Raw genomic sequence first — 26,066 nt, forward strand, 5'->3', positions numbered from 1 at the left:
GCTTCCAGCTTTGTCAGTACTGTGTCTCAGCTTGATGCAGGGTTTTTTAAATGTTATTTTAAAATATTTTTAAATAAAATTTGTTGTACAGTAATAAGATAATTGTGTACCATTACACTTATACTATTTTTAGTCTTAATACGGAGGACTGCAGTGCTTAAAAGTTGGAATTTCAGGCATATATTAGGTTTAGTTTAAATTTTAAACATAGCTTTTTGTTTCTCTGTATGATAAGCATCTCAGTGCTTGCTAATAGTTTAGTTGGAGAAAACAGTTGGCTGTTTTCAGTTACAGGCAAATACAAAAATGTAGACTGTAGATTGCTCAAATGCAAGATTATTAAGGATTTTTGCTGACAATAACATTATCAAAACTATAATCTTGGCAGTGTTTCTCTAGACATATTTGAAATTGGTTACACCCATCTTTTGGCTACATAATGCAGGGCTTTAGTTCTTAAGGACTGAATTATATTTACAGGGATGATGCAGCCAATTTCCCTGTTACTGCATCATCTGTTTCAAATGACTTATTACCCATGTGTTCATTCTTACACACTGGTTACTGCCTTTTGAAATTTATAGTCCTTCACCATAAAATGCTGTTTCTTCTGCAGACGAGGAAATATTTTGCAGTTGCAATAGATGTCTCAGCAACTGACTTCAAGGTATCTAGAATGAAGTATTGCTTTGAATGATCAAGTCTTAATGATTAAATGTTTACTAATTTGTTTTAAGATTAGAATGCAATACTTCCATATTAGGAAAGACTAATAAAACAAACTGGTCCAATAAAGCATTTAAAATTCATTTTTCTAGGGTAGAAATCATAGTATTTTTGGTAGATACTTCATCTAAAAAGCGTAGTCTGTACTGGCGTAAGGCAGGTCCATCTGGGCCAGTATCCTGTTCTGCATAAACAAAGGCTAGGTAAGGAAGAGAGGTTATGAAGTAGGACAATAGCAAGTGAAACTTCGCTAGAGCATGCTCCCAGCCTCCCAAAATGCACAGCACATGCAGTTCCTGAGCTGTAAGCGGGGTCATTGCATTTAACAGGTGTGATAATTTTTTCTTCCATGAATGCTTATTGCTTTTTGAACCCAGTGTAACCTTTTAGTATCCATAACTTTTCATTGCAAGAATTATCATGATCTAAATTTACACTGTATAAAGAGCCACTTCTGGTGATGATTTTGCACCTGTCATGTAGTAATTTAATTCTGTATCTCCTAGACAGGGAACAATCTTTCATCCTTGTATTGTTCAGAATACTACAGCCAGAATACTTAACACAGCAGTGGATTAAAAATATTATTAGCTTTCATGAAGTTTTTGGGGTGCAGTGTAATTGTCCATATACTGCATAACAGTAAGTGTGCAGTTTCATAGCAAATGTTTAATGCACTTTTTTGTTCTGATATTAAGTAACTGTTACTACTGAATCCTGTTTTCAGCCAGTTTTGCTATGCAGAATTTCAGCATAGCTTTGATCAAAGGCATTGGTTCATTCTGAGGAATACTTTAAAATAAAATATTTATCTAGGTTGATGATTCGTTGCAGTTGAGACAGCACTGTTTGAAAAGAACAACATTATTAAGTTCGATAGAAATGGTGATGGGCTTTTAACTACAAATGTGATGCCAAGCTGTGTGGCGATGATTGCTCTGTATAATACATTTTTTTACATTATTTCAGATAGCTTAATTTAATCTGTTTGTTGTCAGGCTTTATCATTTGTGGGAGGTTTGGGGTTTTTTTCCTAGCTCTAGTTGTTGACCTACTTGTCTGTTTTATAAATAAAAAGTTTTTCTCCTTTATTGACAGTCTACCTATGTAAACTAAAACATAGTCTTTGATTAAGAACTTTTTCTGATAAAACCTCTTGGAGGTTTTCATATGAATTTCCAATTAGAGCGGGAAGGCCAAATGGTGTAAATGTTGTTATGATAAGCAGATGGGAGATTTAAAAGGCAGTAAAATATAAACAGAATGAGGAGCTTCGGTATGAACAGCATGCTTGCTGCCAAACATCCATTTAATTTACTTGTTAAAAGCTGGAACCTAGGCTGGCCATTTTTGGTACTTCCTTTTCATTTCTTAAAAGGAATGGAAAAATGTCATTTGATTGACTGAGTTTATCTTCTACTTTTAAAATAGGTTAAATTAAAAATACAAATGTTGATTTCCCTCAAAGGTGCTGAATAAACTGTTTTAATTATTAAAACACTTATTTGGTAACTAGATGTCTTTAAACTTGATTTCAGCAAGTTGTTATTGTAGATGTAATTTGTAATCTTCATATTTTCTATGAATAAACTATAACAGAGATGCTGTATCACTTCTTCCCTTGAGTTGGACAACATTAAGTGGACGTAAGTTTCGTTTGAAGAATGTGTTGTGATACAGCTGTAGAAAGATAATCCTATTGTAGGTATCACTGCGTAAGAGAACACTTTGTTGCAATACATATTTACTTTTTTAAGTAAATCTTCTGCACATTAAATTTTTCTAATTTCTTCCATTTGAATTGCATTATTTTTTAAACTGAGTTCATAGCTCTGCTGGTTCATTTTAGCACCTGCCATGGTATGCTTTTGACTTACTGTTTTGTAAATGTCTGTTTTGTCATTTTCAGATGCAGTTCTGACTTAACTCACTCCTCTTTATAAGTCTTCATAATTTGCAGTATCTCCCCTTGATTGTAGTTTGTCTAATGGGGCAGTGCTGGCATTGTCATCTTACTCGGTGCTTGTACGTTAGTCTTGGTTTTGAGAACCTCGCTACATTCTTGTTATTATGCAGTTTATGCTTAAGTCCGCTACAGGCTTATGTACACTTACAGTACCTTTGCTCCCCTTGCATAATTTCACTAAATGACATTTAAATAAAAGAGAAATGTCAGCTATTTGATACTGAAAGGAATGGGCTGGTTGCTTTTTATTTTCTTTAGCTTCTCTTTTAGTGAATACAGAGTGGTAACGCAGAATGAAATGATTGCTTTGGCTTGCTTTTTCTTAAAGAGATATTTGGAATACTTCTTAAAGGCTTTTCCAAGTATCAACCACTGAATTATTCTGGAGAGTGCTTTTAATCGTATTTTTGTCCAGTTTCAAGTAGGGGCTCTAAAATTCAAATTTACTCGTTTCTAAGCTTTTCTGGAAAAAGAAGGGCTTCTAAAATCCAAATTTACCCATTACTGAGCATTTTCAAAGTAAGAAGTTTTCCATAAAAGATTTTATCCAGTTTTCAATTTTTGTTTTCCATTGTATTTTATGACATTTTAAATAGCTATGTTTTCTTTTTCTGTGTAAGTATGTAGTATGTCATGTTGTTTATTGGAAAATTAAGGTAAAGTTTTGTAGGAATACTGCTTTCAGTTTTATTACTTATAAGTAACTTCTAAATTGTTTATTTGGCTCTGCTTTGTTTACAGTTCTAAATGTCAGCTGTTAAATTTCCAAGATATAAGTTTTATTGAGAAAAACTAAGGCTAAATAAGAAGTAAAACTTGCTTTAATTTAAGCTTTCACTTGGTGCTGTACAGAGGACCCGAGCTTGAAACCAAATAAGGGAGTTCCTTTTTGCAGGAAAATGTAATGACACACATGCAAGTTACTTGCTGTATTTTGTAAATGTTTCCCACATTGTTTATTGGTTGTGATAGTAAAGTATTAATGTAGCAATTATCTTGATAATAAGGGGTCAAATGTTAAAAGCTTTCTGAGAACTTGATGCATGACCTTGGCATTAACTAGCTGCTTGTCCATTTTGAAGAAGCTTACCTCCAATTAAATTTGCTGAGTTGCATGAAGCAGAGCCTCAGACTATGTAAATCTGGAGCCTGTCACTTCCTGTGACTGCTGGATTCAGTACATGCTATTAATGCCATATTTTCAGAGGCTTTTTGTATTCTGCTCACAGTGTTTGCTGAGCAGGAACTGTAGCTAAAAATAACTAAAATGAATTTCTCTGTCTCTCTTTCTCACTGCAGGATGACGTAGCTTTGCCAAGGATTTATCAGCTAAGCAGAAAATGAGCTTAACTTCCTGGTTTTTGGTGAGCAGTGGAGGCACCCGCCATAGGCTGCCACGAGAAATGATTTTTGTTGGAAGAGATGACTGTGAGCTGATGTTACAGGTAATTGCATCAGCCTTCCATGTGCAACTGCTCAAATAGTGAACTTAATGCACCAGTTTTATATTTCTTTTGAAAATTAAATTCCCCAGATGTAGGGGGAGCAATTGTTTTGATTAATCTTTTGTGTTCATAGAAAAAAGTTAGTTTAAATATATTGCCATCAATCATGCAGTTACTGTTGAAGTGCAGAGGATCACATTTTCTTCATATAAATCATGTACAGAATGCAAGAATAGAAAATGAAATAAATTTTGCAATATGATCAGTAAAGTAAGTAGGCTATGTGCTCCATAAAATGTGATAATGCGAAGTGCAGTAGATGCCTTTGAAAAGAGCTTTCTTTTTTCTGCAACTTGTAATCTAATTTGGTCACATGATTTGATGTAACTCTATCACTATGTCCTGATCTTGTTGTACAAAGGCAAATTAAATCAGTAGAGAGGACTATATCTCTAAGGCAGTTGACTGACTCAATCGCAGTAATGGTTCCAGTGGAATTGTAAAAATACAAGTCTTAGTCAAAATAGTTTGATGCTTAGTAGCTTTCTCAACTTTGAGGATCACTATGCGGAACTCTTAGAGGCGTATAAGTGCATTGTTACGTAGCCGTATTCCATGCACTTTGCCTGATCAAAGCTGTAGTCCTCTGAGCTGCTTCTTTCTAGTGTATATATAATTTCTGAATGGTTAATGCTAATATTTTGGGAGTTCCTTCTCGAATTCATGTATTTGTTTACTGTAGAGCTCTTACGAAGATTGAACTTCAAAACTAATATTCTCAACCCTTCCTGCCATTCAATAAAATAGTTTCTTTGGGATTTTTTTGTTCTAAAGAGTTGCATATGCAGCCATTAATGGCTAAATTAAAATCTTACTTGCAAATGAAGGGCCTAGAAACCTATTTTTATGTGTACTACTCAGAATGTAATCCCTAGCAAAATGCATTTGGCTCTCAACCTCAGAAGGCATCCAAAGGTTTTATTGGTGATGGAAATACTTTGCCCTGTTAGAAAGTAGTTGAAAATGCTCTTTTAATTTCTCTTTAAAGACAGGCAGTATGATGTCTTGGTGATTTATGTGGGAAGTATTAAAAAAAAAAAAAAAACAAACCAACCAACCAAACACAAAAACCCCCCAATACCCAAAATGAACAAAAAACCCCAAAACAAAACAGAACAAAAAAACACCAAAAAAACCCAACCCGTTGGTTCCTGCCCAGATGATTATAATCAAAAAATGCTTTTATTTTACCACTAGCTGCTTGTAATGGGTCTCTGAAAAAGGGAGCCTTTTCTTCCTTCTCTCTCCCCTATGCCATCTCCTGTCCATGGTTGATCAGTCCTTAGAGTGAAGCTGAATACTCAAGCATTTATTATTTTGTGTTACAAAACTTCAGTTATCATCACCTTCAACAGTAGCTGCCTCTGATTAATACTGTGAATAGATTCCAGTCATTTACAAATGTTATTTGTTGTGTATTGGCTTCAGAGGTAGTAAAAAGAATCAAGGGGCCTGGTGATTTGAAAGAATATTCTCTTTAGCCTGCTGTTATATTAGGCCTACATGCCAGCATGACTGTAACACCGCATACTGCTTCAGGGGGAGGACCCACCAAAAGAGAAGCTAATAATGTGTTCTTGTTCTGTATGTATAGCTCTTTGTGTAGGACCTCCCTTTCCACTCTTGACAACTTGGTTGTTCTCTTACTGCAAAGCATGTGGAAAATGCATGATAAAGAAAGCAGAATTTAATGCTTTTATTCATAGTCTCGTGGCAGAAAACATATTATAAAAGCCTTATTAAAAAGCATTTCAACTCCATTGCATGCTTGATAGAATTAGACCTCAGATCTGTACCTAACACTGTTCGAAGAGATTTTGTTCATATCTGGGAATACAGATTTGCTTTAAATGTGTTATTTTGTAAATATACTCAAACATAGTGTGCAGTCTTTGTATTTAGCTAGCTACTCCAATGCACCAGCCTGCTTGTGGATAAATACCACATTTTCCCTTTCTTTCACCATTATGTTTAGAAAACTTTCTGAATCTTGGTGGTGAAAACATTTCCAAGGTAAAAAAATCTACATTATTCATAATATCAAAACTATTTCCAAAGAATACTACTCTTATTTTCTGCATTCTGAACATTTTCGTAGTAGTCTGGATTGAATTGTCTTTGTCTAAAATAATGCCAGTTACAAATTTATTTTAACTGAGGATGGAGTTTTCCTCTTCATATTCATACAGCTCTTAGCACAGTTATTCTGTGATTTTTATTATTTCTGCAGTTTATGTATAAGTCTTTGTACTGGGTCTGGCTGGGTTGGAGTTAATTTTCTTTATAGAAGCCCTTCTGGTTATATGTTTTGGATTGGTGACCCAAAACACTGTTGATAACACACCAATATTTTAGCTATTGCTGAACAGTGTGTGCACAGTTTCAAGGCATTCTCTCTCACTCTGCTTCTCCTACACACATGTGACTATGGGGGTGCACAAGAAGTTGAGAGGGACCACAACCAGGACATTGACCCAAACTGACCAAAGGGATATTCAGTGCCATATAATGCCATGCTCAGCAATAAAAACTGAGGGAGGAGGCTTTGGGAAAGGTAACCACTGCTTAAAGACTGGCTGGGCGTTGGTCTGCTTCTGGGAGGTGGTGAGTGATTGCCTTTGCATCACTTGATTTATTTCTTCTTTCTTCTTCCTCTTTCCTTTGCTGCTTAAACTATCTTTAACTTGACTCATGAGTTTTCTTGCTTTTGCTCTTCCTGTTCTATCCCCCATCTCACTGGGGCAGAGGGGAGCGAGTGAGCAGCTGTGTGGTGCTTAGCAGCCAGCCAGGGCACCACAGTCTTATAAAAAGCAATTTTGGTAGCACTTAGATTTGAGTGGAAGGCTGCAATAACGAATCAGAAGGGAAAATGGCATTTGAAAGATTTGCACAGTCTTCTCACCTGTAAAGAAGCTCTGCAATGAATGAAAGTGTCCAATTATATGCAAGTAATCTGAACCTGAGGAGAACCTTGATGTTTTGCAGAATTTCAGGTGTTTCTCTAAAACCACAGCCTTGAGTAATCATTCTTACCATTTCTGAGGATGTGACAAAATATCATGAAGCTTTAAGGATTTTTTTGTGCCCTTTACGTTTTAACTTATTTTTAATAGGATGTAGCACAGAAAGATAATAAAATAATTGATTATTCATATAATATGTATTTGAATTACATAACTGAAAAAAGTTCAGAAATTTTTCCCATAACCTAGGTAAAGATAGGGTAATTCTTGTGCTTGCATTGCTGCATCACTTGAGTGTGGAAAAGTGTAATTTCTGCTTGACACTGTAGGCTCAGCAGAACAGTCCCCACATCAGTGAATTTGATTTTATTGAGATAGCTTGTTTTCACTGAAGAAAGGTTACTAAGTTAGTAGAAAATGAACTATACTGGTATATCGTCATCTACCATTAAGAACATTTAACTGATGTAGTATACTGGTGCAGCTTTTATTGGCATGGACCTTGTTGTTCATTTGTCTGTCTCTTCCTTAATTCTCCCCTCCCCCTTTATATCCCGGCCCTCCTTCTCTACCCCTCAAAACTGCAGAGCAAATTGGTTCAAATGAAAAGTCTAAAAATGAAATAGTAAGTATAAGCACAAGAGGACTGATTTCACTTCTTTGAGGAGAAAACAAAGCACTCAAAGGATGTCATGGAAAGGAAGAATAAGGGAGTAAATTGAAACAAAGGAAGGAAAATAGTAGTAGCAAGTCTCAAGAAATGGATAAGGAACGAGATGATAAAGGTGGGATTCTGAGAAGAGGAAGCATTTCTTTAGGAGTCGTGATTGCACGTTCTGATGCCTTGAACTGGCTAATGCACTGATAATCTGGGTCTCCTAGAACTGACAGACTGGAGGTGCTGGTACAGAAATAAGTACAGAAGTCTCGGACAGAAATTTACCATTCTCAGTGCTATGTAGTCCTGAACAATGAGTTGATTAGCAAGGACAGAAGATGCAAACCTGAAACTGGAAAGAATGCTATTGGAAGAAATTTGCTGCTATGCAGGCATGTCAGGACACTGCGCTAGCAAAATTACCAGAAAACAGCCTGAGATCAAGTGTGCATAGCTGGGGAAGATGAGCTGTGAGCTCCATCCAGTTGGGAACTCTTCTAGATGTCAAGATGCTGACCACATACATGCATGAAGGAAGCATACATCCAGCCCCACCTCTTCCTTGCTTGCAGTCAGCACCTCAGGCTGCAAACACTTGGCCATGGGCAAGTGCGAAAGGAGGGACTTAGCTATTAGGGAGGTGGTGTTCTTGGAGGAAATAGTAACAAGAATTTTTCCTGATCTATGGGTTGACATTTGGATGTGAAATAAAGAATTAATGAAATAAATAAATGCTGCAGTGCTTAAGGAAGGACTGAGAAAGAGTCAGAACTGATGGGAATAGTCGTTCAGGAACCAGTTATACATATAGTAAAGAGGCTATAGCTAATTTGTTTAGGAAATTGAGATCAAGGAGAAACAATTGGAATGCTTGTATACTATGGTAAGTATCCCAGGCAACATAAGGGAAAATTTAACAGATGCATGACAGGAAACAGCATGTTTCAGAGAGAACAGCAATACCACAGTCATATTGATGTTTTGAAAGATGCATGTAGTTAAGGAGAGAGAGAGAAATAACGGTGAAGTTGATGATATTAAATTAAGCATCAGGGATACTCTGGTGAACTGGAAAAAAAAAATCTTTGGATAAGAGATGGCTGGATCTGTCTTGTAATCATATTTGGGGAAGCATTAAGAAAATAATTCTTCTGAATTAATTTTAGGATTTTGCTATGGGCACCCAAAGCCAGAGTTGGGTGTGGTTAGAGATTGAGTTTTTTCATACGTGGGACTAACTTTTTTATATAATTTGAATAAATGTGCTATGTAGAAAGAAAATAATCACGCTACTTTAAAAAATAGCCATTAATGATCTGTTTTTGAATTATCTTATCTCATTTTGTATGAATTTTTTTATGTGTTTTAGTCACGAAGTGTGGACAAGCAACATGCTGTACTTAACTACGATGCCTCTACGGATGAACACTTGGTGAAGGATTTGGGCAGCTTGAATGGGGTAAGTTGACATCAGAAATGGATAGCTCCCCATAGTCTTTAATATGTTTGTTTGGGTTGGTTTTTTTTTTTAGTAAAGAGAGTATGACTTAACAAGTGTACGTTAATATCTGTTTAATGCAAGACTGGAAATGGGTGAACATTCAAAAGGAAAATGTAGTTTTTGCAGGGGTTTTCCACTGCATGTTATTTAAGGGCTGCAGTAAATTCCATTAATAAGAGGACCTTGGCAGTAGGAAGAAAACTCCGGAAGAATAAAAAGGAATATGTTACTCTTCTGTATTGCAGAAATGTAGAAAAAAAAATACATTGATTATATTGTAAAAAAAAAAAAAAAAAAAAGGAGGGGGGATTTCAATCTCTAAAATGTCTGGTTAAGAAATAGATTTTTATTTCATATGCTATTCCTTTTTTCTCCTTTTTTCATACAGAGAAGAATGTTAAACTGTTCTTCATATGTGGAAAAAAAAATTAAGTATGCAATAACCATGTTGTGTGTAAAACTATTTAACTAAATCTATATTTGCATTTAGTTTTTCAGTATACTTTTTGTCAAAATGGCTATGAATAATGTGTGTCAAGTTATTACAAACTAATACAGGAAAAATGCAAAGTTATGAGCAAAACAAAGTTTTGTATGACATTTTACATTTTAAGGCTTTTGTAGGAATTGTGTATACAATATTCAAGGTAAGCTTCATCTTTTATAAATGTTTTGAATATTATAATAGATTATTAAAAACTTACTATGTCATATTTTAGTAGCCCTTTAGAAACTTCATGAGCTGTTTATACACACTAGTTATGGTTGTTATTTTATATAACTAAATGTTTGGCTGTGTCACGAATGTGTACAGAATAAAATTGAGTTCATCTGTGGTTGCTTATTTGAATTAATATTTAGAAAGCTACTCATAGTGTATAGCGTTGTCAAATGTTTAAAAAATAAGAAGATGAAGAAGAAATCTCAAGTTACTGCCTGTTAGCATTGATTTAGGTTTTGGTGTTTGATCCTGAAGTGCATTTCAATATAAAAACCCTGTTAGCCTGTCTCTATTAGCTTTTCTATATTTTAAGGTAACTAACTCAGCCTTGCAAAGAGTCAGAGTCTCAACTCCACGTGAAACCAGTGTAACCTGTAGGGTTATATCCTTTGAACAGTTGTAGACGTATAAGAACTCTACTCCTTAAATATTTAATATACTTCTGTATTTTGAAAGTCAGTGCACTATTTCAAGGCAGTGATCAAAAATGAATTCAGCACATAGTCATTTTTTGCTGAGCCATTTGATTTTATTCCCTAATTCTGCATTGCTCCTGTAGGCAGTAAGGCATACCTTCAGATTTTCATTGCCTTTTCACAAAACTTGAATTTAATAAAAATATATGTTAAAAGGCCTTCATTTGACTTGTTTCTTTGCCTCTGATAAAGAGCTTTCAGTTACTTGCTTCGCTTGATCTGATTCATTCTCAAGTTTGAGGTGTCAGTTGCTGTATAGCTGTTTACCCAGATACATCAAAGAAACTCTTTCTTCCCACAGTTTTGGGATGGGCAATATTAATTAGGAGTTCAATCCTTGCTCTTTGTCTTTGTAGTGCTTCTCTTACTATCTCTTTCCAACTGTGCTTTTCTTGCATACCTCTAACTACCTGGTTTCAGGTTGAAAGAAGAAACACATGATTCTGTAACACCGTACTTAATTGTGTGGCAGAACAGTGTATGCAATGCCTCTGTACCATGCGGTGAACTACGAACTAGGCAATAACTCTTTTAGTCTAGCTACCATTTCCACTGAGAACACCACCTCCCTAACAGCCAAGTTTTTCCTTTAGTGCTTCACCAGCTTCTCCCATTCTTATTTTGCTTGCTTCATGAGAAGCAAACATTTGGTTTGGGTCTCCCCAGTTAGTCCCGTTTCTTTGGAGAACAGGTATATACTTTCCTTAGTATACAAGACCACTCCATTCCTGGTGTAATGCACTTTAACCACTCAAGATAATTCAGAGTTTAAGGGGGGATGGCTATGACCAATACATAGGGCTTTTGGTTTGAGTTTTAGGAGTCCCAAATAATTTCACAAGATGAACTGTAATTGCACCTGATGCCCTAATGCCTAAGTATTCTTATCTGTATGGTTGATTCACACTTAGTTCAGTGAAAAGGTTACAGCAGTCTTCATCCTGGACTTCATACATCTAGATTTGAAAATAAAGCAAAAGTAAATTTTAATCAGATTTACACAATGTAAAGTTTTATTTCTAATAATCCATCATGATAACTCCTGGTCATTCCTGCTTATCTTTTATTTCATACAGAAAAGATTAAGGAATTTCTCTTTTCTGAAGAAAATATGTACAGTTGCTAAGATACAATCTATTATTTCACCAGTATCCACAGAATTCAACTGTATTTTCTCCTTTGACTTGTAATCTCAAGAAAATACCAGAAAAGTTATCAAACATCCATGGCCTTGTTGAATAACGTTCTTCTCAGGGATGTTTACAGAATAGTGATGTCCTTTCACACTGATGTTTTAGGCCTGGGTTGCAAAATGCACAGCAAACTTTGTGAAGGCTTAAAGAGCATTGACTCTCCCTATTTGAAGAATAAAGCTTTGGAAATCATGTGAATATATAAAAAAAGTGTATAGAGTGATTTAAAGGGGGAAAAGGATTCCTTGTTTACTTAGTAACTAGGTTTTTCAAGCTAGCTTTGTCTTGCATCCCAAAGCCTGTGGTGGTATTTTAAAACTCCCATGGCAAAACAGCTGAGGCTTGGTTGTATCCCGTCAGGTCAGTCATGAGGATGTCTGTAGACTGCACGCACTGCCTTCAGAGTTCTCTGGGTTGAGTATATTGCATGCAGATGGATTTCAGAACTCTGACCTGGGAGGAAAAATGTATACATACGTATGTACATACATGTCCACAAGGTGGCCTAAATTTTGTTGACTCACTAAAATTCAGGCTGCCTTGATACTCTTCACATGGGTTTTTGTTCTTGACTCTCACAATGTTAAAGTGGAATAGATATGCATTAAACAGAAGTTTTGTGCTTACAAACCAGTAAATAGTTGTACCTTTAATTCTTATTTCTCATGGAAGAGATAGGTAAGCAATCTTTTAAACAATGAAATATTATTTTCATTTAGTAAAAGAAAATAAAACAGAAAATCCCTTTACTATTTGTGGAAAGAGCCTTGTTTCTGTCTTTTCCAGACTTTACCTAATACTAGATTTAGATGAGCAACACAAGCATTCAAAGATTCAGATTCTTCACTTAATTATTCAGGGGTTTGGGGTTTTTTTTTTTGTGTGTGTGTGCACTTAACTTCAAAGTGCTTAAAAAATGGTGTATTTCACCTGCTACATTCTTTAAAAACATGTTATGTGTTGTTGTAGAATTCTTAAGTTAGAAGTAGGATGATCCTGTGGGGTTGTGATATTCTGAGTCCCCCCAAACTGGCACAAACCAATAGTAAATGTGTTTCAGAAAGATACCCTGGATATTTAATCTCCTCTCTGTAGTATTAACGTGTAGTAGTTATGAAAAGTAAAAATGAGCAAGAAGCTGTAAATTTTTTAAGGTATGGGAAAATATACGACTGATAAACAATTCATGATATAATGTGACGGTTTCATACCAGCTAATCCATAAATATTTTATTTGCTTTGAATTTGCCCTAAATTAAGTCTTCATTTTGTATTTTAAAAGAAGATGAAGAAAGTTACACCAAGGAAAAAGAGACTTTTCACATATAGCTGGTTATTTGTGTTTCTTACAAGGAAGATGCTACATTCTTTTAGGTTCAGATGTTGTATTCTTCTCAGGTGAAAGGAAAGGGAAGATTTCAAGAAAGCCAGGGGAGAATGTAGGGGAGAGGAACTCAGAGTGTAAATTGTAGCTTCTTAATGCAGATTTGAATTGAGCCTTGAGGAATAGTTTAAGGCAAGATGCTGTGCAGGTTTTTTGTCAGCTCACCGTAGAAAGATTCTTCAAAGATCTGTAACTGTGAAAGCATCTTAAATATTATGCAGGGTTACATTTACTGTTTTCTTTTTTTCTTTGTAGCCTGATCTCTAGTTTTTGTGATTGAGAGCTTAATATTCTATTCTGCTAGACAAAACATGTCTTTGCCCCTTTATATTTCTCTATCACCAAGTGAATTCAGAAGATACTGACACACTAGAGCATTTTCTCTGAAGGTAACAAATTCAGTTTAGGAAACAATTCATTTTCACAGTTAGAGATTCAGCCTAATTGGAGAGTTCTAAGAGCAGTGATATGACTCAGGATGAGCAGAAGGGTCACTATGAGAGCTGTCATTGGGAGGTGGCAGGTTCTGGGACAAGGCTCAACCTGAAGGTTTAAGCATCCTCTCCAACGGCAAAAGGGCAAGTTGTGGGAAGAACTCTCTCAGCTCCTGATACCCACTCCTACCTTAGTGTGTTATCATCCTTGGTTTCTGGTGTCTGAAGTCACCACATGCAACTTCAAGTCTTGCTGATGTTAGTAACCTGGGCAGTTTGCTTGACACTGACAGCCTACCTTCCTAAGACTGTAAGTCAGTCTTTAAAGATGCAGATCAGTTCCAATGAAGGAGTAAACTCCCCCCCCCCCCCGTTTCTTACAAGGGCTTGTGTCTGTTTTAGAATTTTATGTAGATGGCTTTCTAGAATTTCCTTTAGGGCTTGAATAATCTAACTTCAAGCCCTATTTATGTTCATTTAGTTTTTTTCCCACAGAGATGAAACTGTTTTCCAGTTCTTCCAGACTACATCTCCTGAGATCCATTTTGGCTTGAACGTGTATTATTCTTCCTCCTTGCTGCCTCTGTAATTAGTCATTGTATATATATCAGGTGTTCTCTTGAAATTTATACCAGCATGTTTTTGCAAATTCCTTACTTTTCACTGTTAGGTTTAATCTGGACCTTGAAATCGGAGTGATTGGTAATCTCTACTGCCTGTAACAGCCAACTGGTATGGCTGGTGAAATTGGGTAAACTTTCAGGTGCATAAATCCTTCTCCAAATCACTGAAATCTTGTCTAATTTCTCCAACTATGTTTCCAATAGTGATTTTAAGGAGGAGAGGATTACTTACTATACAGTAACTGAATTTTCAAATGGTATTGTCAAGCCTGTGGAATTTGCTCTGCTTTGCTGCTAGCTGGTATAATAATGTTATTTCTTCTTAAAAATGTTGTTATACTTACTCTTTCAAGAGTCGCAATGTATTGAACTCTTCATCACTGCTATTTGGAGTCACTCGGATGCACTAACTTGGTCCATTTTTCCTTTAAGTCCCTTGACAATATTTAGAAATAATAAGTTACCTCAGAACCCTCATATTGAATGTTAAATGCTGTACAAATGTGATGATAAATCAATTCTGACAGCTAATTGGGATTGAAAAAGCAAACTACAGGAAAAATAGTGAGTGGAGGTACTAACCTGAGGGAACATTAATAACTCAGTAAATACTGCTAGCAAGATTAAACTTGTAAGAAACTTTTCAAGGCCAGTGTGATGTCAGCAACCTGGTTAGTGACTGGTGTTTAACCTTTCTTTTGAAATATTCTGTGAAGCAGGTGGCAATTTGAGCTTAAAGTTTAATTCCCCAGTGAATCACCAGTAGAAAATTTGTGGTGCTGAAAACTGTCTTATAAAATTATTTAAGTAATTTGTCATTTTATTATTTTGGGATTTAACAGTATCTCTTTCTGTCCTCATTTATTTCTGTAGACGTTTGTGAATGATGTGAGGATTCCAGAACAGACATACATCACTCTGAAGTTAGAAGATAAATTGAGATTTGGATATGATATCCTTGTCATAAAAATGCACAGTGTCAGGACACGCTTTTCTTGTTAAAAGTATGGGTGTGTTAAACAAAGGGTTCTCATACTATTTGAGAAGCAACTTTGAAATAGTTATTTCTCTCATTACTACCAAAATGCCTATATTAGAGAAAATGGCGGGGTTTAGAATACTGTACCTTGGTCGGAACTATTGATAAAGTACATTTCATTGTTTCTCGCTGCAAGAAATGTCAACTTCCAATTACAATTTAAAACCTAATGTGTAACTTCTGTGTTGCTAAGAAACATTACTTTTCTTTGAAGCAAATACGCAAATATTTGTATTATATGAGATTGTATACAAGTAGAGAAGATTGCAAATAATTACTCAGCAAACTACTGAATGAAAAAAAAGAGAACTTGTATTATTACAACGTTAAGGTATCTATTCAGTGTTCTATTTACAAATAGTAAATCATTGTATTGTGCGTTTGCTTTGAGTATGATTGTACATGCTAGTCCTAACAGTGACATATTTGTAGAAGTGTCACCATTCCAGTGGCAGAATAGGCTGCAGAACTGTTGCTTTTCTGTAAAATTCTCTTGTGAATTGAGAAATCTTTCCAGTATTTTCCTTAGCATTTCCTACATACTAATCTTTTTACTGTTGTCAGGGGAGAGATGAGAGTCCCTGAAGAAGCACTTAAGGTAACAATGTGCAGTTCCTAGATGTTCTTCTGTCATTGTGTAGTTACTGGTAACATGGTGGGGTTTCCACTCTCTGAGGATGTTTTTTTTTCTCTATTTAATGTCATGTAGCATGAAAAATTCACAAGCCAACTCCAATTATCCCAAAAACCTTCAGAGGCAGAAGGATCGAAGCAAACCAGCTCCAAAAGCTCAGAGTCCAAGGTAACAGACTCCACAGCTGAAGTGCACCACAAAACTACAGAAGTACTGAAATCTGAAGAGAAATCCATGGGTAAGGTTCAGTTTTGCTGCACAAGCACACAAACTTGGAAAGGATATTCATTTGCTTTGGTGTAGGATGCTTGTGAAATTCTGTAGATGGTAAAAACTCCACATATGTGAAATTTTAAACATACTTTAAGTGTAATTAATAACTTTCAGAATTGAATTTCTGCCTTTTTTGCTGTAGCATCCACATGTTAAGAAAACTCATAAAGCGACATTTAATCAGCATTTATTAGGTTTTTGGCATTTCTCTTTCCTGAAATCACAAACTCTCAGCATTTGTGGCAGGAAAGTGCAATTCTTTGTGGTTTAACCGAAAATATTTATTCAGGAATACTTTGTACTTTTTACCACCACCCTTGTCAAGTGCTCTTTCTCTCTCTTATTTTTTTTTTCTTTTTTTAAACGGGTGGGGGTTTTGTTTATTTTATAGATATTAGCATTCATTGTTAGATGCCTCAGGATAGAACCTAAGTGTTCCATTGTGGTTTAAAAATTTGTAGCAACTGTAGCTTTGGTCTTGTTTCTACATCATCTTTCATGTTTATGTAATGTGTCATGGTGGCTCTGCTGCGGGTGTCTTAACTTCAGTGTGAGGCTTGCTAAAGTTTATTGTTCATCTTATAGTAACTTGCTGTGTTACCTGTTACTACAGGAGATAACCACAAGAATGAGAAAAGAATCAGGTATTGTTGCTTCCTTAATATGGAGCTGACTTAGGTCTGACTCCTTAGGTCAAGGCTGTACAGTTTTGTTTAGGTTTAATCCATTCTTCTGGAAGACACACTTCACAGAGTTCTCTTCCCCACATAATAGGATTCTGTGGTTTGTTGGCTGATTTAGCATCCTATTAAGGGTACATAAAGCCTATATGTTACTTCAGTGTTCCTATTCAATATGGCTTTTCAGCATTTGGGTCCTCTTAATTTTTCATAAAGTAGCACAGTGGGGTGTTTTATCCTCATCTTCCATTTGTCTTATCACTCTTCCAAAAAACAGTCAAAGTTAATGATAGGCATTTATATTTGAGTGCAACTCTCAGAAGCTTTTTGGGGATTGATTCTCTCACTGTTGCTGTATATATGCATAACTGTTTGCTAATGCTAATTCAGTGCACAAGTTTCAGCCATCAAGTTTTTAAAAACAATTCACTATTGACTAAACTGTAATGCTTTTTAAAAAAAGTACTTAGTATCTTCAAATCATATTGAAACTTTTGGCATGGCTATGAAATTACATATCATCTTCGGAATGGTAGTGAATAAAACATTGAATAAAAATGTTGAAATTCATGATAGGCAAAGTAAGAGACAAGCTACTAAGCTGGATTTGAACAGATCATGTTATTTTATGGAAAGACTGTTTAAAGTATCTTCAGAACATCTGTATGATACTAGAATAGCTAAATCTCAGTAGGGTGAAGTATTCTTACAAGAGATCAGGTCAAAACTAATACAGTCAATTTGTCATCAGGGTAGAAATCTTACTTATATCAGTGGGTTTTTTTCTTATTTAATCTTTACGTTTAAATGTGTTTAATCATGTATATACATCCAGTGTAAGAAATAACATTTTTAATTGTATTGTAATTTAACTATTATCTTTTTTAAAAAAGAAAATTAAAAATGGTTCTGCTCAGTAGTGTTTTACACAAGGTAACTTTCAGCACTCTGTAGTAGCTGTCAGCAGTTTGGAACCTTGGCAACATTGCAAAATTTGATCAGTTTTTCATGCACTGAGTTCAGATTTCATTGAAAGGTCAATGTGGGTAAAAAGTGAGAATCTTCTCACAGAAATAGGAGCAGACAGCTTTCAGGAATGTACTGTTATACTGATGACTTTAAACTGAAAGCAGAAAATAATGTTTACAGATATATCAGGGTAACAATAAGACGTGTCACCTGCCTTTGTGTAAACATTTGTGCCAGAAGTTTTGATCAGGTCATTACTAAGCTTTTATATTTAGAACCCAGATCAGTTATCCAGCCTCCAAGTTTGTTTTGTGTTTAGGCAAATGCATGCAACCAATTCACTTCAGCTTCCAGGAGAAATGATCCAAGCAAATGGCTCTCTCTTCATGTTATTTTAACCTAAATATCACAACTAAATAGAAAAGTAATTTCTAAAGTAATTTTCTAAAAGTAATTTTGGGCTGATTTTATAGATCTTTCTGCCATGCCTCGTGGGACACCTTTGTATGGACAGCCAGCCTGGTGGGGTGATGATGAAGCTGATGAAAAAAGTAGTTGTAAGCCAGATAGCAAGCATGAAGAAAAAATGCATGAGACGGGGGCTTCGGGTAAGTCTGTTGTCTTATTTTTGTGGTTTGGTTTTTCTTCTGTAGTGAAGTGCATATATTCTTAACTACGGACCTAAACAGATATTAATGTTTGGAAGTTTCATAGACAGTTTGCAGAGATGAAAGCCTATTAAAATTAAGTTAGTTTAAAAAACTTTTTCTGTGAGAAACTATGCATTTCCAGAGACAAATTTCACGTATAATGTATCAGTTTTCTAGTATATAATGCAATTTCTTATCAGTAAATATAGAAGATAACATTAGCTGAACCAGTGTGTCTTATCAATTTAATCTATATCTGTCGCTTTATGTGCTTAAAATTACAGATTACATAGGGATAATTTATAAAAATAATTTCTGAAAATAAATGGTGATATATTATTTTTGTATTCAACTTCTAGCTATATAAGGTGATCTGTGCTAATATTTTCTCCTGTAATTCAATAATGCTGTGTTAAGGGAATTGCATTTCATAGTTCTTGCAGTGAACATTTGCATAGTCTAAAGTTAAACTGGTAATGTTTATTTCCCCGTAATACAGATTTCTTTTTAGTTAGCTTGTCTATACAGAGTATGTATTGCCAAAACTTAAATCTCAATGCCTATAATTAGGCTTCTAAATCTATCATCAGGCATATAAATAAAGTGACTGCTATTCTAATAAAAAGAATAACCTTAAAATTTACTCAAGTTAGGACAAAATTCAACCAAGTTCGTATAGCTGTTTAGACACACATTTAAGGCCCAACAGTTTTGAGTTTTGTGGTTTTTGAAGTACTTTATCTGAGGTGGGAATTTCTCTGTTCCTGTAATAGTAGTTGCCTTGGTTGTCATGAATCCTATTTTGCAGGAATTGGAGTAAACTCTAAAAATGTGTAAAATCAAATTAAACTAACGCTTCAATGTAATGAAGTCAACATCTTTGGAGTTGTCGTTAAAGGCTATGACAAAAAGTTCTTTTTCATATTAGTCTAAAGTTATCACGACTCAGTAAAGTAAGACTGTTAAGATTTGGACTAGTAGAAGGAAACCAGGTGAAAACATTTAAATTAGTGACAGGTTTTGTGCAACTTAAAGAACTTTGTTGCGTATAAAAGAACTGCATCATAATTCAGTACAGTTATGGAACACTTTCTTATTTGGTTGTTTTTTTGGTGAAAAACTTCTCTACCGTACACAGCATGAGTAGACTATGCTACTGTGTGCTCCTATGGAGGCTTTTTAGCTACAAGCTTAATATCCTACATTAGTAATCTGTAACTATACAGTTCAAATCTTGTCTAGAAATGTGTTCTTCAAACACTTTTAAGCATTTCTAAGGAATACAGATTTGGTTCCTAATGGCAATAATAATGAGAAACAATGACTGTTAGATGTTCTTCGGCTTCCATTTTTCTCAACAAAATAGAAAAGTGCGTGTCATCAGTTACAAAGAAAAAGAGTTAAGTCCTTGCGTTTGAGTTGTGCCATCAATAGACTTGCTAGCCACATGATTCTCCTTGCTTTCCAGATTACAGGAAGCATTAACTATTGGCTGTGAAACCTGTGACTCTGTATCTTGCTGTATATGCCAAAACAGGGATGGTAAAGTCTCTAGTATCTGTGGTTTTATTGCTTAGATGCCGATGTCTGTAGCAAACTAGTGTAACAAAAATAAGAATTCATCAAGCTTTTTATACTCACATGTATCTATCTACATTGTTTTAATTTAAAAAACATGCATGTTATTTGCCCTCATTAAATACAGGGTTATTAAAAGTAATATCCTGAAGTCTGTGGTTTTGATGCCATGCCATTAACAAGGTATGACGCAAGATTCCAGCTTCTATTTAGTAGCGTACCTATTCTTATTTTTTCATAATTCTAAATTGCTTTTTCAGAAGCAATATTGCATCAAATGGTTTACATGCTCTTGTATTTATTTTATCAAGAGCTTTTTCAGCAAGTGATCAGTGCTTCTGTCTTAGTTCCTGAGTTCAAAGAAAAATAAGATTCCAATTTCCTCTCAAAGTAATCAAGGAGGTGCAGTCTGTTTCAGTAGTAGATGAAAATATGTTTGTTCTAGACATAACTTCAGTAATGGGAATATTTTTGACATGCTTTGCCTTAGTGAAGTCGTCATAAGGTAAATGATTAATAGAGAAGATGGACTAATATTTTCTACACTGTTTAACTGATTTTGTTTGTTTGTTTGTTTTCCGTAGATATACACACTATAAATACAAATAAAATTTGGGCCCGGAGCCTTCTCAGCAAATAAAACATTTCTTTTTTTTTAAAATGTGCAACATATGTTAGAAATCCCTTTTGTTCATGTTGTTGTTGTTTAATCATGAATTTATCTCCTACGAATAGAATTAATCTAAGTAGAGTGTAGTAATAGCTTCTATTTCCTCAAACTGAACAACTAATAAATCTGCAAGAATGGAATTCAGTTTGAGTAAGTACATACTAAACAAAAGCTTATGTGAAATGTTATAGGAAGACACTGCTGGGAAAAAACCAAACCCTGACATTTTTGCAAAACAATTTCATTTGGGAGGATGTGGAACTATAATTCCTTGTATAGACAAGTGATTTATTTATCTTGATCACTTAATCTCTGAGTAGACATTAGTCGTATGTTTTACTAGTCTGTTTTTTGACTGTTGTAGATGTTCTTCTAGTAGTGTTGGCAGAGAGCCTGAGAAGACAGACCAGATAAGAGTTGACATTTGCCTCTATGGACACATTTCCTCAATCTCAGAACACTAACTATGTCTGTGTAGAAGTGTGCAAAAAAATATCCTGAATGTTTTAGTACAATTATAAAATAAAGACATAAGCTTTTGGGGCCCCTTTGGCCTACAGTTACATTCCATGAAAACATTAAATTAATTTTCAACAAGTTAGTATGTATTTTCCTCATGCACTTAGGTTTTATAACATAGATGAATATAATGATTGGAAATCAATATAAAGAAACACTTTCATTAAAGGAAATTAGAAACTTCATAAGACTGTCATGTTTGGATATTTTTTAAATAAAAATGAACTTTAATAAAAAACGTTCAAGATTGATGCAGTTATTTGTTCTTTCCTGGGCTAAATTGTGTTAAGTATTTAAAACACTGATTTGGACCATGCTTCTTAATATAAACTGCCGAAAAGTAAGTACATGACAGGTGAATTCATGTACATAAGTTCTTAAACATTTTTTTCAGTAACTCAAATCAATAAAGCCTGATACCATTTTAACAAATTAATCCTATGAAGAATCTGCTTCATGCTTTAATGATTTGGTACATGATTATTCACTGAATAGAAAAGAAGGCATGAATTATAACAGATGGAGCAAGGTTTAATGAGGAGATTGAAATAGATTTGTTTCTGCTAAGCCAACTATGGACAATTAGTCTTTACAATCTCAAGTTAATAAGATTATTTCAGTGTTACTGTCTTTCTATCACAACGGAAACTCACTAATGGAAATTATTTCCAAACAGAGCAGAATAGCCTGGAAAACTTTAAAAAGAAAAAACCTTTCTGCTTTTTTCAGACATGCATGTTGCTCTGATTTATGATCCATGGATCTACTAGTCTGTATTAAAATGAACAGTTACATATACACCTATGGTGTGACTTTATCTACACTGCAGCTGTTAAACTTACATGTTATTGGCAAGTTTACCTGGTGTGTAATTATTATTATTGCCATGTGTTACACTCTCACTTCGTGGAAAAGCAAAAACTGCGTTCTCTGCTGATCTCAGTAGTGGTTATAGAATTTTACATCATTAATGCCTTTACCAGAAATCTAAGAAAAGATAGAAGTCAATTTTTAAACAGGCTTTAAGGGTCTGAAGTAATTTTTTCCATTTGGCATGATGTATTTTTTTAATTCCAGTATTGCATAACAATGTGTCAGATTAAATGTTCTTTACACTTAAGAAACAGTGTCATTTTAAGGTAAAGTAGGCTGACAGTTACTTTAGAAATACCAGTGTAATCAGTATGTGTAGGAGATTACACACACTTGTTTAATCACTAGTATTAACATTAAAGTTCTAGAAGTTTGTTCTAGAATTTTGCTGGGTTTTGGCCTGGAATATGTGTGAGTGCTGCATATGTAAGGCTTGCTTTGCAAAGCTATAGAAGTGTATGTGTATGGGATGTCACAGGGAGCTTACAGAACTTTTTAGAGCCATCACAGCAATATATTTAAGTAAGATTAGTTTTGCACTCTTTTTCACTTTTAACTCCTTGAAAGCATTCAGTTAAATGATTTATTATGAGAGGTGGGGATTTCTCTACAATACTTTTTTATATTTTTATTTAGAGCAGTTTTGATATTATTTCATAAGATGGGTTATGACAACATTAAAAGACAAACATCATCTTATTTAATACTAGGTGAATCGTTACATGTGTTTTTTGCAGTCTTGTCTTTAAACAACAAATCAAAAATATGCTTTAGCCATAAAGCAAAAAAAATAACCTAAAAGGTAAGTGGGAAATAAAAAGTAGTAATATGGAGAGAAAGAGAAAGAATAAAAAGAAATTCTATTAAGCATTTGAAGGCGCTAAGTTCAACTTCTTTTCATTAAACATATCATTGCACAGTACGCAATATAAAGCTAACATATAAAAAATATTTTGAGGTATTGTGTAAATATATTTTGGCTGCTTCTTATACCTTCTGCAAATAAATATTTCGCTCCAGGTTTACAGATATTTTTTCAAGAAGTGCTTTGAAAATTCCAGATCATTTTCTTTTACAAGTTTTATTCTTAAAACTGTATTTTTAAGGCAGAAAAAAAAGAACATTTCTAAAAAATCTGAAGACCATGCAAAATATTTTCTGAGGTTTCATCCTATCTTTGCAGATGATAATATATTCATATGCACAGGCAATTTCTTGCATATCTGATAGAGTGTGTTGAATAGCACAGAGCACCTATGACATTTCTTCTCCAAGTTGGCATGTAAAATTTTAAGATTCTGACTATTTGTATATGTAACTTAAGAAATAAAACGTAAACCCCCCAAAAATCCTAGAAAGCGTAATCAATTCCGCTAATGTCACAAAGTGAATGTTACTTTTCTGATTATCATCTCTGAGATTATTCTAGTAAAGAATCTCCCTGAATCTCCGTTTGGTTAAGCCTGTGATTTCCCAAATATTACACAGTTTCCCTCTTAGCCTCTCCTAGACTCGTTATTTCATTTGTTGTCTCACTACACCTGTGTAGCAGCTACAGTTATTGCTTCCTTACTTGCCTTGTAGAAACTGTTGCAGAGTTGTCTTTTGTAGTTCTAGACCTTTGTAGAATGAGAGCTGCTTCTTTACAGACACCCTGCTGCTTTTTCTGCCCCTTTCCTTTCACTCTTGCCAGTTCAGAAGTCTCTTCAGTCCCTGAAGAGGTAGCAGTTCACAACCCGTCCATCCCTTCGTTTTCCCAAAACACACTTTCAATTCCACACAATTGCCTTTTTTGCTGTACAGATACTATGCTTGTTCTGTTTAAAAATTACAGAGCTGTGATGACCGCTAACTATCTTCAGTATTTGCTGGCGGGTTTTCTCTTAAAGCTGGCTGTATTCAGTCTGATACATAATTTTCTTCATCTTGACAGATGACTTTTTATAATAGGATTTCAAAGGTAAGGCTGTTTTATAGATCACTCTTTGTAATATTTAGAAAGCTGTAAGGACTTGCATTTAGAATTTGGGTGAAAAATTCTGCAGGGTCGTTCAGATCAGGATCTATATTTATTTTTTATTTCCTCATTGTTTTCAATTCCTTATTCTAATCAATTCTGATGTATTTAACTCTTCTAAAAATGCAAGTACTTCAGGCTGAAAATAGGATTTTTTAAGTAATTAAAATTAACTTGTACTTCAGATATTTTTCATTATATATATAATATCAATGTATTTGTAAGAATTTTTCTAGTTTAGCAAAATTTACAATTTAGTTGTAGTTCAGTTTCTCACTTCTTTTGATTAGATTTACTCTGTCATAATTTAGATTCAAGCCATGTTATAGCATGTGTTAATCAAAAATATTAGTATAAACAGTTGATTACAAATGTTAAATTTGGTGCAGGCAAGTTTTACAGGGAAAATTGTCCATCAATGCTCACAAGCCAGTGTTACAGATCCCCTCATCCTAAGCCTACCATACATCTGATGTAGTTTGGCTACAATCTTGTGATTTTCAAAAGATGGTGATGAACCAGTTACTTCATATTTACTGAAATATTTCATATTCACATTTACTTCATATTTACTGAAAAATATTGTTTATTGTGTGGCCAGTAGATTGCTCTTGCCTGGCCCAAAACTAGAAATATTTCTCAAAACATACTGTGTTAGCCAGTTAACTTTTGAAGGAGCATTTAACACAGTCTTGCTTAAATATTGGTTACAGGATTTGCATGAAATTGTACTTTTTTAATAACCTTTGCATCAGTAAAATAGGTTTATTCTGTACTGTTTGTTTGCTGGCATAAGTGTTTTCAGGAAGGGGGCTAAAAAGGCATTCTGTTTCCCATGGAGGGGAGTAGTGAGTTGCTGTTGTAGTGCCTGGAAACTACCCCACAGAGATGAGGTAGCTCACAGTGCAGTGAAAAGCATTAGCTAGGGTATTCTTGGAATGCAACAGCACAATATGAAAACTGTTTGAATTCTGAACATCTTTTGTGTTTGCAACAGCTACTTTTAGATGAAATAAGTTGAAAGAGCTGTGTCACCTGTGTCAGAGTTATTTTATCCTGTTGGTATCCAAGTATGGCAATAATAAAGAATGTGTACTATTTTTGTTATCACACCATAACATAATTTTTTTTTAACTATTCCAGCTATTATGCTGCCCCTTAATTAGTTCTATTTCTCTGTATCAAATTACCATCCTTTTTTATTTTTTAATTTTTTAACCTTTTCCTAAATCTTCACAAGAAGCACGTGTTTGTGAAGAACAGCATAGGTGCATTATGCCGTCCTGCATCCTTTACCCCTTAAACTCCTGACTCCAGTATAAATGTTTCTGTTGCTACCTTATTGCATAATAGTTTCATACATAAACGTTAATTGTCTTAGCTGATATAGCGTGGCTATTTTTAGCGCCAGAAATCTGTTAATTGCATTCTTATTCCTTTACTTGGCAACCGAAAATGATTTCTTAAGCATCTCAATGTGGTTCATGATAAATCACGTAGGAACTATTCAGAATTCTTCTGCTGGAATGTAACTTGCCATTGCTGCTAACATCTCAAGCGTCTGTTGCTTGTAGCACATCTCTACACCAGATATTTTGGCTAGCTTACTACTTCATGAAATGCAACCAGAAGGTTTGTTTTCTTAAAGGCACTTTGGTAGCTTTGCTGCAACCACAAGGAACTTTAACCCCTTTGTTGAGGCTATACAGTGGGACTTTCAGTTACTACCCCATGCTTTTTCCACATTCTGCTTTCTTTACCCAGTTAGAGCATGGTTTGGTAACATTCCACACACTTACAGCTGTTGTTACTTTTTCTGTTCATCTACAAATTATGGAAACAAAATAAGAGCAGGTGACAGTAGGATTTAGCTTGATTCTTTAGGTTTCTACAAAAGATAAAACTAAAGTGTTTGAATTCGAAAACACTTTCCAATGCTTATCAGTGTTAAGCTTTTCAAGCCAGAATTAATGTTTACCTTCTGTTAGTGTGTGAATTGTTTTTCCAAAGAATT

General features: G+C 34.7%; 1 protein-coding gene across 11 annotated transcripts in view; it reads left to right on the forward strand.

Annotated features, from left to right (window-relative positions):
* The window catches only part of CEP170 (centrosomal protein 170), a 106,899-nt gene that overhangs the window by 21,276 nt on the left and 59,557 nt on the right, over positions 1-26,066 (forward strand). For 10 of the 11 annotated variants that reach the window (XR_008237881.1, XM_052805378.1, XM_052805374.1 and 7 more), the window contains exons 2-7: positions 3,992-4,137; positions 9,188-9,277; positions 15,024-15,102; positions 15,729-15,787; positions 15,899-16,061; positions 18,219-18,353. Coding sequence is in view for 10 of the 11 variants with exons in the window: in XM_052805378.1 (XP_052661338.1) it covers positions 4,033-4,137; positions 9,188-9,277; positions 15,024-15,102; positions 15,729-15,787; positions 15,899-16,061; positions 18,219-18,353 (631 nt within the window). In the remaining variant the exon portion in view is untranslated. Of the gene's footprint in view, positions 1-2,329; positions 2,428-3,991; positions 4,138-9,187; positions 9,278-15,023; positions 15,103-15,728; positions 15,788-15,898; positions 16,062-18,218; positions 18,354-26,066 lie in introns of those variants that run through there. The other variant, XM_052805369.1, reaches the window with a different exon arrangement.

Source organism: Harpia harpyja, chromosome 13 (assembly GCF_026419915.1).
Source record: "Harpia harpyja isolate bHarHar1 chromosome 13, bHarHar1 primary haplotype, whole genome shotgun sequence".
Classification (NCBI taxonomy): Eukaryota; Metazoa; Chordata; class Aves; order Accipitriformes; family Accipitridae; genus Harpia; species Harpia harpyja.